We start from the raw sequence: 18,314 nt of genomic DNA, 5'->3' as shown, positions 1-18,314 counted from the left end.
TGGGCTAGTGATGGCTTCGACGGTCAGAAAAAGTCGGCGCAACTGCATGGAGTGAGCATGTGTTGTCGATGGTGCCGGCGTTGTCGGCGTTGTCGGCGTCGTCGGCGTCGTCAGTGTGCAAGCGAGCATGGCCAAAGCGTCAGACGAGGGCAGCAGCTGTGCCCCCTCATGGCAGCGGCGTGGTGCGACGTGAGTGGTGGCGTGATGGGGTGTGTGTGTGTGAGTGGTGGCGTGATGGGGTGTGTGTGTGTGAGTGTGTGCAGTGCAGTGCACTAGCCATTTGGCGCTACAGACAAAGTTAATATGTTAATATGGAGCGCGGGACGGAGGCCAGGCGTGCAAGTGCATCTGAACCGTCCATGTGTCTGCTCCATGTGTCTGCTGGTGCAAGACGACGTGGGCAAAAGCAGTCACCAGCTCGAATTGCACAAGGTGCATCCGTCAGAACAATGGCAACCACTGTGGAGATGCCGAGACGTCTCCACCAAACGCTGGGAAACGACAGTCCGCGGAGCTATGGAGCGGAAGAGTGCCTGGTTGGAGCCAAGGCTGACGGGAACGGCCTGCGCCTTGTCGTATCAGGGTGGTGCTCCGCGGCGGCTCGGTGGCAGGAGGTCGAGGCCCAAGCGTGTCTGGCGTCTGGCAGAAGTTGTGCAGATGGTGTCTGCATGCAGCGTTTGCGTGCACGACTGGTTGGCTTCGCGGCCGTCGTGTCTGCGTCACACGGAGCGCGAACCAAGAGCAGCGCGGCGTGAGGGGCATTCCCTGTCGCTTTCGCCTGCATTGGCCGGAGCCCGGGGGAAGGCCGGCGCTTGCAGGCTTGCAAGACTGGCACTGGCACTGTGTGTGCTACACCCTTGTACTGGCACCGGCATCGTATGGGTTCTGGCACTGGTGTCGTATGGGCTCAGGCACTGGTATCGTGTGTGCTCTGGCACTGGCATCGTGTGTGCTCTGGCACTGGCATCGTGTGTGCTCTGGCACTGGCATCGTATGTGCTACACCCATGTGCTGGCACTGACATTGTATGTGCGACATCCTTGTACTGGCACTGGCATTGTATGTGCGACACCCTGGTACTGGCAGACTGGATTGCGGCCCACCTTGGCAGTGAACGGGCGGCGGAGCGAAGCTTGTGCGCAGTTCGGGCTTGCCTCGATTCCAGCCGGCTGGAAAGCGGCTCCCAATCCGCTAAGACGCCATGCCCGCGGTCTGGTGCCCGTACATAACTGACCCTCCGCCACGGCTGGCTCGTCCCGTCCACAGTCGCTGGACTCTGGAGTTTGCTGGACGGCCGTCGACGACACTCTCTCCGTGCTGCCCTAGCGGACTGCTGTCTTGGACGATCCATCTCTGCTGCTGGCCAACCCCGTGTTTCTTGGCCGCCCAAACCCGCTCCCCCGGTCCCTCCGAGGCTACGTTCGCTGCCCGCCCGCTGTCTCAGACCCAAGAACCACTCCCCAGGATTCCTGTCAATGCACGCTGACCACCCCGTTCCAACACATCGTCTTCGTGATTTCGCAGCCGCCTGCTCTGCCAATCGCGTCACATCGCGCAGCTGCTTGACCTGTCCACTCCACTAATCCTCTGCTGCCACCATGTCGCCGCCGCCGCCAGCTGCTGCACCGCACGACGGGGACCGCCGCAAGAGCCTAGGCAAATACGTGAAGCGCATGAGCAGCGTCTTCAAGAAAGAGAAGTCGAGCAAGAGCGTGCCCCAGACCCCGGGTGCCGTGCCCGAGGCCGAACGCCAGCCATTGCAGCTTGCCGTCCCACGGGAAGATGCGACGCAGCAAGTTGAAATTGGGCAAGAGATCGCCAAGGCCGAGTCGATCAGGCAAGAACAGCAAGAATACCCAGAACAGCCTGAACATCAAGAACAGCCTGAACATCAAGAACAGCCTGAACAGCCTGAACAGCCTGAACAGCCTGAACAGCCTGAACATCCAGAACATCCAGAACATCCAAACCACCCAGAACATCCAAACCACCCAGAACACCCAGAACACCCAGAACAGCCAGGACATCCCACAGGGGAGCCTGCCGCTGCGTGAGTCGAGCCCATGTCCTATGCACACTCTCCATGCTGACTTCATCTCAGCCCTGCTGTCGCCAACCAACGCACGCCTACCCCCAGCTCTCAACCGCCTGCGCCTGTCCAATTCACCTCCCCCCTCGACCGCAATGCTACCCCCCACACTCAACCGCCTGCGCCTGTTCAATCCACCTCCTCCCTCGACCGCAATGCCATGCAGAAGGAGCGCGCCCGTGCCCTCTTCGCCAAATACGGACTGACGCTCGAGTCCCACGACTGGATTGCCGCCTCTGCACCAGCCCCAGCCCCTCTTGTGCCTCGTGTGGAAAAGGCCATCCGTATGCGCGTCCACCGGAGCTGCCACCACTGCGGAGCGCTCTATGGCCATGAGAAGGTGTGCCTGCAGTGCGAGCACAAGCGTTGCAAAAAGTGCCCCAGATATCCCAAGAAGAAGGCGCCCGCCGACAAGACCAAGGACAAGGGCGCTGTCGAGCAGCCTAAGAAGAAGAAGGTCTTGACCCTCACCACCAGGTCCGGCAACGAGCTCGCCTACCAGCCCGCCACACAGCGCGTCAGGCGCACCTGCCACAAGTGCGAGAGCTTGTTCGTTCCTCCTACCGCCACCACCTGCGCCTCGTGCCAGCACGCCAGATGCGCAAACTGTCCGCGAGAGCCTGCCAAGCGCACCAAATGGCCCACCGCCTACCCGGGAGACGCTGACCCTGAGACGGACGACGACGTCAACGTGGAGAAGCAGCTGGACCAGTTTCGCCGCATCTGGCGGAAGCCACGACGCATAGTACGCTGGGAGTGCGAGCAATGCCACAGCATGTTCCGCCAAGGCTCACCCCACTGCCCTGGCTGTGGGCACGAGCGTTGTGACCAATGCACCCGGTCCCCGTAAGTCATGTCACATCTATACTGCCGTCACCCTCACTAACGGTCTGCAGTGTAAAGAAGCCCAGGCAAGACGAGACGTTCGACCCTGCTGTGGTGGCGGCCGTCGAAGCCAAGCTCAGAGCGCTGGGTGTCGATGACGACCCTCCCACCTCCGAGCCTGAGCACGTCTGACGTCTTTTCGCCTTCTCCTTTCTCTTTGAAACCACACTGTTGATATTTCCTTACTTGAGGCGAATTAGCGCCGTTGCCCCAGGAGGCACATTCCACCGCTTTACAATGAACTCTTATTACGCTGTCATGCATGCAGCACACCTCTCCCAACTATACGCCACGCTGCTCTCCCACATTTCCCACTGCCCACTGTCCTCAACCCGCTAACCATCCCCGCAACCAAATCACGCCACCAATCCCAAAAACCCGACGTTGGGCCTCCGCAACGCCCCTGTCCCACCTCTGTCCCACCCCAACGCTGCCCAGCACGCCACCCCACCGGCATGCACACGCAAGGCACGTCGCACGTCGCACCTCAATGCATTCCTCGCTTCCCTGCATTGCACCGTCCCCCTCTTTTCTGCGGCAAGGTCACGCCTGCCTCGCGTACACTGACGGCGCACAATACCTGCCATCCCAGCCGGGCGGGCCGGGGGGGAAGAGGAACTGAATCGCGGGAACCTGATGTTTTGGAAATAGCGTGCATGTTGGTTTCAGGCGCTGGTGGAGCGGACTCTGCGTGCACCGCATCTTGGACTTGAACTGCATCGTGTGACTGTGCATCGGACCGCGTCGACGGTAATTGTGGGACGATGGATGTGATTGTGGTGGTGGTCGAGCTCGTCTCACCCGCAGCCCCAGCTGAAGTCTACTCGATGCTGTACCACACACCCCACACACACCTCACACCTCACACCTCACACCTCACCATCATACGACTCAGAGACTCGCCGACTCGTCGTTTCGTCGCTTTCCCACACCGCTGTTCTACTCCCCGTCTCGCTTGCACATCTGCCGCCCAGCCGGGAAGGCGAAAACTCTAAATCGAGCATACATGACTGCGGCGTTGGCTGGGGGCTTGAGTGGCAAGAAGTAAGAGGGGCAAGAAGTAAGAGGAGGAGAGCTGGGTAGGTGGGCATATTGATGTGGACACGAACGTTGGTGGTGGTGCTAGTAGTGCTGTCGTGGTAGTGGTGTTGCTACTTGTAAGGAGGAAACCTGTCACCTACATTCCGAGTGGGAAGAGTGATTGAGACTACTTGATTCCATCTCACTACCTTGCTTTATCTCTTTTCGTCTACCACATAAGTAGCTGTTTGGCTCCAACGGGCGTTTTTTTTTTTTTTTTTTTTTTTTTTTTCTCCCTGGATGTTACGCGGGGAATCGTCTGTACTGGACTACTCTACCAACAACTTACATCCTCAGCCGTGACGTCTTGAACATCCATCCATCCATCCATCCATCCATCCATCCGCTGAGCTGAGCTGAGCTGAATTGAATCCAATCTCCGCTCACATCAAGTAGATATCCACTATACACACCTGAGCAGATACAGCAGCAGTCGTCGTCGAGAAAGCGCAGCATCAGACAACCAGAGCTAATCAACAACACAACTCTGTCGGAGAGAACTCGCAGTGCTGTATTCGCAGCTTCGAGATTCGGATTACCTGCTCCTCGCTGTTTACTGTCCTAGGACCCCGGGTTTAAATACACCTAAGTAGCCGTGACGAATCTCTCTCTCTACCCCACGCCAGCACCGTGCGCGTCGCGACTGTGAAGGGAGTTGGCAGCTAATGTACAAGGATGGAAAGCCGACGTTGAACGCGCGGCATCGAGAATTAGGGCGTTGCAGGGTGGGTGGTGCAATTACACGGAGAGGGGTTGTGGGGGCTGTGGAGATGCTTCTTCTCCAGTGAGGAGAGAGGGGAGGGTGGAAGGAAGCGTGGGAAGCGCGGGACGAGGAGACTGAGTGATGGGTTTTGGAAGATGAATAAATGAAATGAAATGAAATGAAAAGGTGATGTTAAAGGTGATGGGATCTGATTTTTTTTTTAGAGTTTTTTCTTTTTGTTTTGAATGGTTGGTTCTTGGATTCGTGGGTTCGTACGTGTACATACATCTTACACATACATACGTAAAGTAGGGTTACATGAGGTATCATCCATCCTCTATACAACAACAACAACAACAACGCTCCCTATTTCCCCGTCCCATCCCAAAAGCCCAAAACACCATATGCGCCATACATGCAAGATTCGAAATCACAGAGCCAGTTCAGCTCACCACGCCAGCCCCGGCAAAGTAGGACGATCGCGCTTCGACGACGGATGGAGTGGTTTCCTCCCCCTGGTTTCGCCCTCCTTCCTCTCGCGCCCCTTCAGCGTACTACTCTCGAGCCTCTCGGCTCTCCAGTACGCGAGGCGCCACCATTCCTTGTGCATTGCGCCGCCCCATGCGACCGTCTTGTGTTGGGCGAGGCGGTTGTAGTGGCGGATCTTGGGCGTCGCTTGGATGGTGGCGTAGTGGGGATGAGGGCGGAAGAAGTCTCGTTCCTCGTCGCCGCGTAGCGCGGAGGAAAGTCATGAGAAGAAGTACTTTGATTCGCGGAGGCGGGCTACGTCCCAGTCGCCCTTCTCGGGGACGGGAGGAAAGGTAAGTGGGAGCCAGACTTGGATGGTGGAGATTTCGCCGAGGTATTTGGCGGCTCGCTTGGACTTGTCGTCGGCTGTGACTTTAACAGTGGTGATGGATTCCGGGTCCTCTGATTTCATGACGGCCTCTTCGAGGGCCTTGCTGTTCTCCACGATCTCGTCGAACTTGGAGGGTTCGGTGCTCTTGGTCTTGGCTTCGGATCCAGTCTCGCCTAGGAGTGAGAGGCGGAAGGAAGCGAGTGTCTTGGGGTCTTTGGCCTCGAGCCAGATGCTGGTAGGGGTGACCATAGCCTCGCCCTTCGCTCTGAGCTCGGGATCCTCGCTCTTGAGCAGCTCCTGCCTCTGAGCTTCCAGCGCGATCTCGTCAAACGACGCCGTGCCGTGTTTGTGTCCAATGCCATCGGTGGCCGTTGACTTTGTGGATCGGTTTGCAATCCGCCACTTTGAGATTCTCTTTCCAACCTCGGTACCAGCATGCACGCTGGCGCGATACATGTTGTCGGCGTAACGAGCACTGAACTCTGCCGCAAGACGGCTGGTGATGTCCTCTGAGTGCATGCGGACGAAAGCGTCACGGAGGATGACGTTGAGGTTCGGGATATCGCAAGCGTGTGTCCAGAAACTGTCGTGCACAGCAGCAAAGTCGAGACCCATCTCGCTGCACTTGAGCGCGGAAAGAATCATGTGCGTAGCGTCGAGGGAGTGGATGAAGTTGGGGGGGAACGCTTGCAGCTGCTTCCGCTTGTCGACAACGTCGCTTGCGGTGCGCTTTTGAACGGTGATGTCCTGGAGGGGTGTCGAGATCTTCTGCAGCGAGTCTTTCCTGTAGGGTTGGACGATAGGCATCTTAAGCGGGGTGGTCCAGATGATGCCCGTCTTGAAGTTCTCGACAGTCTTGATCAGCTGCTTCAGACCCGACTTTGAAATCTTGTCCGAGTTGTACTTGCCGTCTGGGCGAGGTGCCTTGCCTTCGAATCGGCTTTGGATCTGCTTCACCTGCTCTGCGGTGATGGAAGTTGTGATGCGGTCGCCGCACTCTCCGAGCCAGTACTGGATCTCCTGCGCACCGTTGAAGATCTTACCGAGTGCCTCGAAGATCTTATAGGCCACGTACATGGAGACAGCTTGCAGCGACCGGAGCTCTTTTGTCTCCTGGAAGTTGGGGAAAATGTCCTTCAGCTCGTCGTAGACCTGCTGTTTGGCACCCATGAAGGTGACGCCGTAGACGTTCGTCATCACAGTTCGCTTGACAACCTTTCGAGTAATGTGACCCCTGACGTACTTGGCGGCAGCATTGCCCTGCTCGGCTTCCACTTCGACCATCTCTTTTACAAGCTCTGCAACACCGGTGTAGATATCCTGGGGCCGATCAGAGGGCTCAAGGTTAACCTGGCGAGCACCTGCTTGATCGCCGCCCAAGGCAGCATAGTGCTGAAGACCGTTGCATGTACCGTCCTGGTGGACAGGCAATTGTGAGACGTAGCGGGTGGGATCGGGCAGGTCGAAGGCTTGCTTGAGCTCCCTGCAGCATGCGAGACACTGCCACGGGTCTTCCGCCTTGGCCCACCAACGCCTTCCACCCAAGGGGTTGGTGGCAGAGTCGACGATGTCGTTCATGTGATCCATGGCGAACTGTTCACGCTCTCGAAGGCTAGCCTTGTCGAAACCAGCAAGGTTGGCCAGATGTACCTTGAGCCATTGCAGCCCGATGGAACCCAGCTCCTTGCCATTGGCGAACTTGAGGAGGCCTCTGGCGATGTCGGAACCGATGTGGTTGAGGACAGGCGGGATGGGGTATGCGCGGCCACGGAAGTCGACGCTGTGAGGGAAGTACAGCTCTTTTTCGTTGGCCATTGCGTTTGCAATCTCCAGTTGGAAGTTCTGGAAGCATCGCTGCGAATGGAGACCGTTCTTCAGGTTCTCATACTCCTTCAGCTTCTTGCCCCACGCGGCTCGCTGCTGGAAGTCGGCGTCGGCGGGTGGTTCCGTAGGGCGCTCGAGGTGAATCTTCTCGGCAACGAGGCCTCCCAACCCCTCGCCGGAATTCCAGACCTCCACCATGACTTGGAAAATCGGCTTGTTGATCTGCCAAGGCACCTTGCCAAGCACGTCGAGTCCAGCGAGGACCTTTGTCATATCCCCATTCTCGATGGCAGTCGAGGCGTACGCTCGTTGAGAGGTGTCGCCAGTCTTCTGGCGTACCACCTTGGACGGCATGGTGTAGTAGCCCCCAACATCGAAGCCGGACCACGGCTTTGGCGGAACCACCATGGGGAGCTTGACACTCATGATGTTGTGGACCGGTTCGTTGCGGAGCTTGCTCAAGATCTCGTGGTGCGGGACAATCCAGCCGACACGCTTGCCTTGGGACAGGATCATCTGGTGGTGGAAGGCAGCTTGCGTGCTGGTCAATTGCTGGCCAGTCTTTGGATCCTCGGCGGTGACGGTGATTCGGGCGGCTTGCAGAACGTTCTCGAGAGCGAGCGCGCCGATCTTGATGCGAGCGGCAATAGGGATCTCGGTCCTCTCGAAGGGTACCTCGACTGGCTTGTTGGATCTCTCCGTCTTTGCGATGGTGCCGTGGCTTGATTTGGAAAGCTTCTCGACAAGCTCCCTACGGGCATGCTTGCGTTGCGCCTTGAGGTATTTTTCGTGTCGGGTTTGTTCGTCCAGGTTGATGTGCTCCATGACGTCGTTGCCAATGGACACAGATAGAGCGGACAGCTTGAGGTTGTCGCTCTCCTGTCCCTTGACTTGAACGCAAGCGTGGATTACACGGGTGATTGCGTTCGCAGCCAAGCGTTCGGGTGTGCATCTCTCGAGCCAGGCTCCGTAGGCGTGGGCATCGTCGCTTTGGTTCGCCTTGGTGGGGTTGCTGGTGACTTCCTTGGCGTGCTCGATCTGCTTCTTGAACATGGGCACAAGGCTGGTGTACCAGTTGTACATGAGAGCCTGGATGCTCTTCGTCTTCAGGACTCCGTGGATGCCCATGTCCGTCAGCTTCTCATCTTCCTTCCTCCAGCGAAGCACGGCAGCCTCCATGCCATCCTGCTCGATGCGTAGCTGGCGAGCGTATGCGTATGCGCGGTCCTTTTCTTCTTGCGTGCCCTGCATGTCGTGAGGATAGGGGATGTTGGCGGGGCCGTCGAAGGTGCTGAGCGCCTGCTTGAGCGTGACTAGGCCGAAGCCCTTTTGGTCCACGGGCTTGATGTGTGCGACTTGCGGGGGTAGGCCCTGCAGCACGGCAGACGTGGCCGCCTCGGAGGTGTTGAACTGCAGCTCGTGGAGCGTGTCCAAGGCCGGAGGCTCTTCGAAGCTGTCGGGCTGCAGGCGGATGACCAAGTTCCACTCCTCGTCGGTGAAGTCGGGCGAGGTGTTTACCTGCTCGAGCACATCCGGGCCGCACTCGTTGGCCATGTCGAGATAGTGGCGGATCACGTTCTCCTGCCGGTCGGCGTCGAGGAAGCTGACGGCGGCGCGCAGCAGGGTGACAAAGGTCATGGCGTTGGGGGCGATGGACTTGTCGACCATGTTCTTGTTGTACCACGACTCGATGCTCTCCATGGACTCGTCGGCCTTGGGATCCTCCTGGGCCAGCTCGAGGAGGGTCTGCAGGAAGATGTTGTGGGCGTCGGTCATCTCCGGCGCGGCGGGCGAATAGATGGTGGAGAGGCGTCGGAGGATGAGGGCGGCGCGGTCTGTCCGCCCGACTCGCAGGCAGGCGTAGAGGTTCTGGTGCATCTCGATGGGGTCGCCGCTGATGCCGTGGCCAACGCTGCGGGCCATGGGTGCGTTGTGGGCATGCTGGTCGTGGACGACAAGGGGATTGGCCGTGTCCCACGATTGCAGGCGGGCGAGCTCGGGCGGCTGTATTTTGGGGCCCCACGCCTGCATGAAGCCATCCAGGGGCGCCGAGGACGGGTGGGGGTGCAGTTCGGCGGCGGTGACGAGCGAGCGCGTCGTGCGCCGTGTCGACAGCGACGGTCTCCGCTGTCGTCTCGATTCGTGTGTGGCGGTGGCGGCAGGGAGGGAGCTGACGTTGGATGTGCGTCGCAGCTGGGCAGGACAGAGCGGCGGCAGCGCGCGTGCACCTGAAAGCTGTGTGGGCGAGCGGAATGCATCTCTGCGCAGCTTGCGCGTGGCTGCTCGCGCGAGCATCATGGCGGCAGGGCTGCCGTCTACGGGGGGGGATCCAACGTAGGAAAAGAAACAAGAACAGGCGGGCGCGATGCAATGACAAGAAAGGGAGACGAGGTGGCGCGCGGCGAGGCTCCGCGTGGTCGTTGTGCGCGAGAGGCGGAGAGGCGGAGAGGCAAAATATCTTCGACCTCATCACGCTTTGGCCGCGTTCGGGGCGCTGCACTAGCCGCACGGGCCACCACTGCACCTTTGAGAAAGCGAGCCGAGCCATGCAGCCTTGTGGGGCTGCTGCTGCCGTGAGCCACTGCCACTGCTTTCACCTGCCATGACTTCACCTGCCATGACTTCACCTGCTATAACTTCACCTGCCATGACTTCACCTGCCATGACTTCACCTGCCATGACTTCACCTGCTATGACTTCACCTGCCATGACTTCACCTGCCATGACTTCACCTGCTATAACTTCACCTGCCATGACTTCACCTGCCATGACTTCACCTGCCATGACTTCACCTGCTATGACTTCACCTGCCATGACTTCACCTGCTATGACTTCACCTGCCATGACTTCACCTGCCATGACTTTGCGCGACATTGTGCTGTTGCCATTGTGCTGGACCGGGTCCAAGGCCATCTTCAAGACAGGAAGACAGCCCGCTCATAGACAGCCGGATACTATACAAGACTTGACGTTGGAATCGCGTCACTCTCCAATATCAACTCAAAGCGAACCACCTCGCCCTCCAGCAGACGTCGCAGTAGACGTCGCGGTAGGCGTCGCAGCCGCAGTCACCCCCACCCCCACCCCCACCCACTTGCTCGTCCCCGCAGCCAGCGGCGTGTTGGTAGCAACGCTTCCAAGCCCGTCTGCGGCAAGCAGCCAGTCCTCCTCCCACGCATCCTCTCCCTCGTCCCCAAAGCAGAACAAATCGGCCGCGCTCCCCACATGCACCTTTCTCCGCTTCCCCAGACGCACCTTGCACCCTCCCACTTCTTCCCTGAACTGGTCCGCGTACTTGGCCGCCACCACCGCCACGCTGCTTGGATCTAGCTTCACGCCGTTGAAGAGGAGCTGCGGGAGCTGCTCCGTCTCGGGCAGGTCGCCGTCAAAGGGCAGAAGACGGTGCAGTGGGCGCTGGCCCGGCACGAGCGGCCGCTCGCCCTTCTTGGGCGCAGCCGGCGGAGACACAGCGCGGAGGAAGGGCTCATCGAGCGCCTCTGCTGGGGGCGGCGTGTCTTGGGTGTCGGCCTCTGCCTCTGCTGAGGGCCTGTACTCTTCTGGCGCGTGGTAGAGCTCGTTGTGAACGCCAACCAGCGCCGCAGAGGACGTGGTGGCTGGGTACAGCAAAAAGTACCCTCGTGCGCGCATGAATTCTAGCATGTACTCGGTCCAAGAGGGCAGCGTCTCCGAGACGACCTTGGCGCGCGACGGAGTCCTGGACGACTTGTGCTGCTTCGAAACCCGGTGGCTCAGAAAATCGTGCCACTCGGCCCATTTGTCACCGAAGAAGAGTGTTGCGTCGCTGTTGGGCGCTTGCATCATAAAGGGAGCGCTCACCGTGCTGCCGTACAGCTTCGTGTATCTCTCAGCGTGCATGTCGCTGGCGGTCGGCGGTACCAGCTTGGTTTGGCCGTCCACGAGAAGGGACGGAAGCGCTAAGCTGACGCCCATGAGGTTGCCGGTGTCGTCCGCTGCGAGGGATGAGTAGCGGTATTCCAGCAGCAGGTACTGGATGTAGTGCAGGTACTGCGGTGACAGCTGTGCCTGTGGCGAAAGCAACAGTACGTGTGAGCTATCGACGTTGTTGGGGTAGAACAGCTCGAGAAACCGTATCGCTGCATTTTCTTGCGTGACTCCATGGTTTGCGATGCGCCGACGCACTATCAGCTGGCTGCCTGCAGAACGCCGTGTCTTGCGCGGAGGCCACTCCAGCTTCTCCACACTTCGCTCCACAGTCGGATCCAGCTCAGCTGGCAGCTCAAGGGTAATGCGAGGCAGCGCGAGCCCGCTGTAGTCTGCTTCTTGGATCGACTTGAGGAGAGGGAGCACACTGGACGAGTCTGGCGGCACTTGCACCAGGATATCTATGGTGGGAAGATGCCAACTCTTCAACGACCCCGCGTCGAGTCGCGTCATCCACATGTAGTCCTCCCACTTGTTCTTGGGCACCTCGATGAGCGGCATACCAAGCGCCTCCGTCTTGTTGCGCATGCCTTGTGCGAAGAAGGCATCTTCGGAAAGCGCGTCATCCATGATAGCGACCTGTGGGTGCAGGAAGCTGTCCATGTGCGTCAGAGCAGACTGCACACTCAGCTCGGCGCGCTCGTCGGTGCTGTACTCGCTGTAGTCTGGCCGGGCATCGTGCCATATCGCCGGACACCTTTCCCTGTCAACGCCATTGATGTCCAGCAAGTCTTCCAGCGGTATGTCCTCCCTGCCAAGAAACGCTGCGTGCACCCAGCTCCGGTTCCACTGGGACATGTCGCATATCAAGGGTAGCATCGTGGATGCGCTCTTCAAGCTCGACACCGCGAACAGCACGTTGCGGTTGTTCTTGCGGTAGCCGTCGGTGTGCGCCGCGCCGTGCAGCGATCTAGCGAGCCGGTAGAACTTGAACGCGCCATCGAACGTGTGCGGCGTGGGTGCTCCAGCCCTGGGCGCTCGTATGCCCGGCGGCGGGCCTGTGGGTTCGCTGAGCTCGTAGGGGCGTGCTCCTCCGTCGTACCCTGCGTCTGCGCTCGGCTTCACGTACGAGGCGTACGATGGCCTCGATCCGTCTGCTCGCTGGGCCCGCATGTCCGGCATGTAGTGGAGGAACACGGAGACTGCGCAGAAGCCCAGCACCGCGAGCAAGAGCCTCTTGCGCCGCCATCGAGGCGCATGGCCCCACACCAAGCCGTTGTGGCGCCTCGCTGGCTTGAAGTGGTGGTCGTCGTCCTTCTTGCCCAGCTCTTCGTCGGTGGGGAGCATCGTCTTGCCCAACATGCTGCCTCTTATCACGCCCTCGTGCAGCCACCCGCTGTTCTTGCCTTTGGCTACCATGCGCGCAGCATCTCCGGTGTGGCGAGCTGGCGTTGACTTCCAAGGGACCCAGCACGTGACAGGTGCAAGGGAGCTATGGGCGCATTCGAGGGAGAGCTTCGGGCTCGATGAGGCGATGAGGCGTGGGCTGACGTCTAGCCCGGTATGAATGGCGTCGCTACCTTGCTTGCCCGCTTTGCCCGCTCATGTATCAACAAGGGAAGAAATCCCTCCAAGCGAGTCCGAGAAGAGGCCAGCTATCGATGTGGAAAATTGAAAAGGACATGTTGATCAAGCGATAACCACCCCGGGCGCTTCGGGGACATCCTTGCAAACCGCCAAGTCCGCTCGCTTGTCGCTGCCCGCGTTTCAACCCAATACCAGCCACCATCAACAGGGTTGGGAGGGAACTCGATTTTTCCATTATCCATTATCCATCTGAACACACTGGCTATCCGGCTATGAAAGGTTACCATACACCTGGAGATGCAACACGGCTCATTCCTCCGCCAACCGCTCGTCTGCCTCCTTCAACGCCTGCCGCAGCGCCCTCTCGTTCCTAGGCACAAACTTGATCTTGTAGTGTCTGCACATGCACACCAAACTCGTCGGGTCTGCGCTTCCCCTCACGGGATGTGTGTCAACATCCGAGTCCTTGACGAGCTCAAAGCTGTTCAGCACGCGCAGGAACACGAGGTACAGCTCACGGTTTGCAAGCAGCGAGCCAGCGCACATGCGGTATCCGAGGCCGTACGTGAAGAGCGGTGCATCAGGCTGCTCGAGCCAGCGCTCCGGGCGGAAGGTCTCGGGGTCGGACCAGACGTCTGGATCTGAGGCAGGTCAGTGTGTGCAGAGAGGTGATTAGGTGTTTTGGGGGCGAAACTCACCCATGTTACACGCCCACGCGTTGAGGTAGATTGTGCTCCCAGCCGGAATCAACTTGCCCTCGTAGATGACATCCTTGACTGTGGCACGTGGGAGCGCCAGGCGTAGCACAGTGTAGAAGCGCAGACACTCCCTGACTAGCGCGACAATGTACGCACACTTCTGGTCATCGTACGCATCCGCCAGCGGCTGCTCTTCCGAGTACAGCTTGCGGATCTCAGCCACGGCCTTGTTCTGGATGTCCGGTCGCTGGGCCAGGAGAGCAACACTCCACTGCACGAGCGTGGTAATCGTATCGAGACCGCCAGAAAGCATCGTCAGGCTGATCGAAGTAAGCTCCTCCTTGTTCAGCGCAGCTTCCTTGTCCTCGATGATCTTGGCCTGGATGCACGGCTTGTGCGTTCCCTTCTCCATACGATCATCCAAGTCCTTGTTCAGTCGGTGCAAGTACGCATCGCGCCGGACCCGGTACTCCTTCGCCATCTTCGTACCTCCGCTAAACGGGTTCAACCTCAGAATGGGGATGTAGTCTTGCAGGTTGCCCGTCGTGGATCTGAACTTGCTGATCGCAGCCTCAACCTCTGTAATCTCATGGAACATGGGATCTTCACGGCTGCCCATGCGCGTTCCCCAGTTCAGCGTCAGGCTCAACGAAAGCGAAAGCCGCTCGATCATCGGCATCGGGTCCACGCCAACCGTCCCGGCACGTCCAGACTCAAACCCATCCTTGACAAAGTCTTTCGTCTCCAAATCCAGGTGGTCGACATACGTCGCAATACTCGGCTTGTTGAGCGCGCTCGCAGCCCCTTTTCTCCTCCTCTTCAAGCTGTCGTTGAACGGACTCGTTCCGATCGTCGTGCCCGCCGTGTTGCTCAGCACCTTGTGGAACGTCCAAAACACCGGTCTCGAGCTGAGCGCCTGGCTGTTACCGCCGAAGATTTTGCGCGCTGCTTCCGCGCTGTTCACCACCACTACAGGCTCGTTGCCGAGTTGGATCTGGTAAACTGCGCCGTATTGCCTAGACCATTCGCGGTACTTCTCTGCCGCGTTGTATTTGATATCTGGAATGTTGCCGACGAGAGGCCAGTTTCTGGGTCCCGAGAAACCCTTGAGACGGCGCGTGTAGCGAACATACTCGTTGGAGATCAGGTAGGCAATGGGTGTGATGAGGAGAAGAACGAGCATGGACCGGAGCGGATGGTTGGCGAGTTGCTCGGCGACAATGGGCGTGATTGTGGAGATCATCTTGCTATGCTGCTGCTGCCTCTTGTTCGCAAGTCTGGTCAACCACAACGGAGCTGAGGTGAGCTGTGTGATGATGTAGAGAAGCTCCGTTCCTTAAATTTCACTGCGCTTCGGAACGTCGTCCAATTGCATCTGCTCAACCAACTGCACGGAACTGCCCAGCAGCCCCCTCATCGTGCCCGTCCGCACTCGTTGAAACCCTAGGTACCATCTGTCGTCGGCTCATGCGGGGAAGCAAGGTGTGGGCGGAATTGGTGACCCGTCACGGAACGGACGAACAGCCTCGTCGCAACGGCTGGCTTTGAGCTGCGCATGATTGGCTGTGTGAGCTAGTTCAGTGGGCTCTTCTCGATGCTTTCCGGTTCCGCGCACGTGACTACAAGCCTCGTCTTGGCGCTCTGCTTTTGGGTTCTGTCAACACCTGTTGCAATTCTGGTGCGGAATCGCACAACCTGCTCACTTGGCTTGCGGACATGGCTTGGATGCTGCAGTATCTTTCCAGAGGGTTGGAATGGAACAACGCGTTCGACGACGCGTTCAATCTACACGGCGAGAAGGCTTGGTAGGGAGCCTACTCTCTACGGGATAAACATGAGACTGCGATAGTGAGGTAAAAGAGCTGTACATCGCCTCCACTGATGGCATAGATATCGAGAGCCCGCAAAGAATCCATTCCTGGTGGCCGTAGTCCACCCACCTTGCTACAAAGATGTCTCAAGGCAACAAGAATGAGCAGCAGATGAGTTGCGCGTCCAGTGGGCGAGAGTTTGTACTAGGCAGCTGGAGCTTAGTGTGGCATGACGTATCAGGTAATTCAAACACTGTTCGTATATGACAGCACGCGAACGCACGATGAGCAGCCTCCAAAGTCTTCGCCTACACTTTACGGTTGAGTGATCACACCTCCGATCTTACCCACGAGTGTAACGGCATCATTCGGGGCTCGTGTCTATCGGGAAACATCAAATCCAGAATTTGCTAGATCTGATTCGACGATCCAGCTTTCATGGTTCTCAAAATCCGCCTGGCTGGCCACGCAAACGATGCGTGGATGGTCGACCGGCAACGCTGCGGTATCGCAGCCGCTCTTCACAGGCTCAAGTATCCAACGCAGTCGCGGCACACTGCCCCAATGCTAGTCACCCAGCACATCATGAGGCTTCGAGAGTCCGAGAACGGCAACCCGGTGGCGCGGGTGTGCTGTGCACTTGCTGTGTACCTGAAGCTGTGAGAATTCACGGTCCACGGAGAGGCACGATTGATACGCTCATCAGCTGCCAACGCTTCTTCACAGGGGTTGCCTGTGACAAGAGCTCTGTATCTTTGGTCCTCCCTCTTTCTATATATCTCCTCCACATCACACCGGCATCACTGAGCTTCGCAGATCTTCGAGAGTCAAGCGCATCAATGAAACGATCCAGATCGTCTTACGAAGCATTGTCTCCTCGTTCAGGCGATTACCACACCCAACAGCATCCAGCCACCGAGCAACACTGCGCTTCGAGCTCTAGAGACGACGTCTACACAGAGTTTTTCGAAAAAGAGCTAACATCTGTTGAGCACTTGGATCCCCTGCAGCAGTACCTTGACTCCTACGACGGCCATCAAGAGCAGGCAAACACGTCGAACCAATCCGGCCTTGCTAGTATCGGCGTCGACACCCAGAGAAGCCACTTGCAGACACAACAAGGCTTCGGGCGAACCCAACAGAGCGCATCCCAGCATGACGATTCACTTCTACGTGGCGCCATAACTCACGATGAACACCCTGGACCAATCTCTGTGAATCGCGAAAGGAATACACAACAATGCTTTTCTACAGATACCGCTGCCTCTCCATATAATGCTCCTCACAGCTCCTACACCATCACAAGACATAGGCCCACTGTCACACCCATGACGAATTTTCCAGCTACTTCGACAGAGTCATCGGGACATCGCTTCACATCATATGGGCCCTACTGCAGTCTCTTTCTAAACTCGGATCTAGCAAGAAGCCACCGCCATATGAGCACTCGATTTGGCCGTCAGCCATATGTTCTTCCTGAAGAGGACCCTAGCATCAAGGAAGTTGAAGAGGATCGTCAGTATCAAGTTGGACGCATCTATGACGCGATGACCCGTGGAGATCGTGCCCAAGACAACACACACTCCATCGCCATGAAACGTTGGGTGAATGCAGCCCACTACAAGTCGGACCTCGTCGAAGCATTTGCACACAAGCTCTTTGATTGTTTACTTGTGCAGGTCAAGGAGGGCTTTCGTGGATGGCACCACAACGACTACGTCGACGATGATCGCAAGGGGGAGAAAGAAGACCGTGATGCTGACTGTATGAGTCGCCTGGAAAACATCATTGATGCGCTCGAGCGAGAAAAGACAATCTGCGAAGACGTGGTCAATTCCGCCAGCCAAATCAGGATGTTTGTCAACGCTCCAATCGCGTATGCAGCTCGAAAGTACCAGAACCGTGTTGGCAACAGCAAGAGAGGAAAGACAAAAGCTGTAGTTGACCTCAATCCCCGGCCCAAAAAAGCACGGAGAATCGGTACAAGGCAGACTAGGGCCCGCTCAGGTGCTAACTCTGAGGTGCCAACATCGAGGGATTCTACGCCTCAGTTTCACACTCCAGCTACTACAAACAGACCGTACTACACAACACAGCCCTCACAACAGCTCGCGTCAAGCCCAATGCCGAACTACCCAACTTCGAGACAGCCGCTTCACATGTCTGCAGCCATCAAGCCTCAAATACATGCTGGACGCCAGCAGGACGCTGTGACATCGCCACCCATGCTGGCCAAGCCGGCAACATCTTCATCTATGTCAAGATCTGCCATGTCACCTCCGGGTCTGCCTACTTCTCGCTTGCATAATACCCAAGTCACAGCGAAGCCGCCAGCTCAGATGTCGCCCCTTGCGTCGACGCCATCTCTCTCTTACTCTTACCATTCTGCGCATCCATCACCTGACGACGTGAAGTATCCGATGCCCGCAAACTCACCCGCCTCTTGGCCGAACCTCAACTTTGACAACCCTCTTTGTACATCAATAGATCCATCGCTAGGCACCGATGATCTTCTCTTCTCTAACCAGCTCTGGTCGAATGGTGCCGCTTGCGCCAACACAGGGAACGCGGTATCGTTCGATCAGAACCCGAACGTCCGTCGCGTCAACCTAGCCAATCTGGAGCACCAGCCTTTGCAAACCGCAACCGGAGCGAGCAGCGATCGTCCCACCGACTTTGAATCTTTCTGGGATGACCAACCTGGCGTGCAACCCTTCTCCTTCGACTGTAGTCAAGAGGCCAACCATGGCTACCGCTAAGGGCAGCTTTCCCTATGGCGCATCTTGACATTGTGTTTGGGCTCCAGCGTGCTGTCTACTTGGATAGTGTGACAACAGGCTAAACGTGAATCGGGTTTGGCTTTTTGCTTGCTTTC

At 57.9% G+C, this 18,314-nt stretch overlaps 6 protein-coding genes across 8 annotated transcripts, besides 9 other annotated features; 2 read left to right on the top strand and 4 right to left on the bottom strand.

Moving 5' to 3' along the window:
* Positions 1-61: 61 nt before the first annotated feature.
* Positions 62-112: a tandem repeat.
* Positions 113-189: 77 nt separating this feature from the next.
* Positions 190-260: a tandem repeat.
* Positions 261-1,598: 1,338 nt separating this feature from the next.
* EKO05_0009356 (uncharacterized protein) lies at positions 1,599-3,106 on the top strand (the record flags this gene model as incomplete). Its single annotated transcript, XM_038942147.1, has 3 exons — positions 1,599-2,050; positions 2,102-2,935; positions 2,986-3,106. The coding sequence occupies 3 exons, from the start codon at positions 1,599-1,601 to the stop codon at positions 3,104-3,106; spliced, it is 1,407 nt and encodes a 468-aa protein (XP_038795948.1).
* A 717-nt stretch (positions 3,107-3,823) lies between these two features.
* Positions 3,824-3,854: a tandem repeat.
* A 231-nt stretch (positions 3,855-4,085) lies between these two features.
* Positions 4,086-4,125: a tandem repeat.
* Positions 4,126-4,258: 133 nt separating this feature from the next.
* Positions 4,259-4,286: a tandem repeat.
* Positions 4,287-4,366: 80 nt separating this feature from the next.
* Positions 4,367-4,399: a tandem repeat.
* A 509-nt stretch (positions 4,400-4,908) lies between these two features.
* Positions 4,909-4,941: a tandem repeat.
* Positions 4,942-5,098: 157 nt separating this feature from the next.
* Positions 5,099-5,118: a tandem repeat.
* Positions 5,119-5,505: 387 nt separating this feature from the next.
* EKO05_0009355 (DNA-directed RNA polymerase) lies at positions 5,506-9,738 on the bottom strand (the record flags this gene model as incomplete). Its single annotated transcript, XM_038946760.1, has 1 exon — positions 5,506-9,738. The coding sequence occupies one exon, from the start codon at positions 9,736-9,738 to the stop codon at positions 5,506-5,508; it is 4,233 nt and encodes a 1,410-aa protein (XP_038795947.1).
* Positions 9,513-9,561: a tandem repeat.
* Positions 9,739-9,939: 201 nt separating the features above from the next.
* EKO05_0009354 (uncharacterized protein) lies at positions 9,940-10,353 on the bottom strand (the record flags this gene model as incomplete). Of its 3 annotated transcripts, XM_059637518.1 has the most annotated exons (3): positions 9,940-10,052; positions 10,113-10,127; positions 10,233-10,353. In XM_059637518.1, the coding sequence occupies 3 exons, from the start codon at positions 10,351-10,353 to the stop codon at positions 9,940-9,942; spliced, it is 249 nt and encodes an 82-aa protein (XP_059493501.1). The 3 variants fall into 3 exon arrangements, with proteins under 3 accessions (XP_059493501.1, XP_059493502.1, XP_059493503.1); XM_059637519.1 differs by having other exon boundaries at positions 9,940-10,157; XM_059637520.1 differs by having other exon boundaries at positions 9,940-10,127.
* Positions 10,354-10,440: 87 nt separating this feature from the next.
* On the bottom strand, positions 10,441-12,762 carry EKO05_0009353 (uncharacterized protein; the record flags this gene model as incomplete). The annotated part of the gene is made up of 1 exon (XM_038946758.2): positions 10,441-12,762. One exon carries the CDS (start codon positions 12,760-12,762, stop codon positions 10,441-10,443), a length of 2,322 nt encoding a protein of 773 aa, XP_038795945.2.
* A 477-nt stretch (positions 12,763-13,239) lies between these two features.
* On the bottom strand, positions 13,240-14,871 carry EKO05_0009352 (3-hydroxyphenylacetate 6-hydroxylase; the record flags this gene model as incomplete). Its single annotated transcript, XM_038942106.1, has 2 exons — positions 13,240-13,571; positions 13,629-14,871. The coding sequence occupies 2 exons, from the start codon at positions 14,869-14,871 to the stop codon at positions 13,240-13,242; spliced, it is 1,575 nt and encodes a 524-aa protein (XP_038795944.1).
* Positions 14,872-16,278: 1,407 nt separating this feature from the next.
* Positions 16,279-18,198, top strand: EKO05_0009351 (uncharacterized protein; the record flags this gene model as incomplete). Its single annotated transcript, XM_038941999.2, has 1 exon — positions 16,279-18,198. One exon carries the CDS (start codon positions 16,279-16,281, stop codon positions 18,196-18,198), a length of 1,920 nt encoding a protein of 639 aa, XP_038795943.2.
* Between the last annotated feature and the right edge of the window lie 116 nt (positions 18,199-18,314).

Source organism: Ascochyta rabiei, chromosome 16 (assembly GCF_004011695.2).
Source record: "Ascochyta rabiei chromosome 16, complete sequence".
Taxonomy (NCBI): domain Eukaryota; kingdom Fungi; phylum Ascomycota; class Dothideomycetes; order Pleosporales; family Didymellaceae; genus Ascochyta; species Ascochyta rabiei.
The sequence above is the reverse complement of the archived record's forward strand: the minus strand, read 5'-3'. Positions and strand labels throughout refer to the sequence as shown.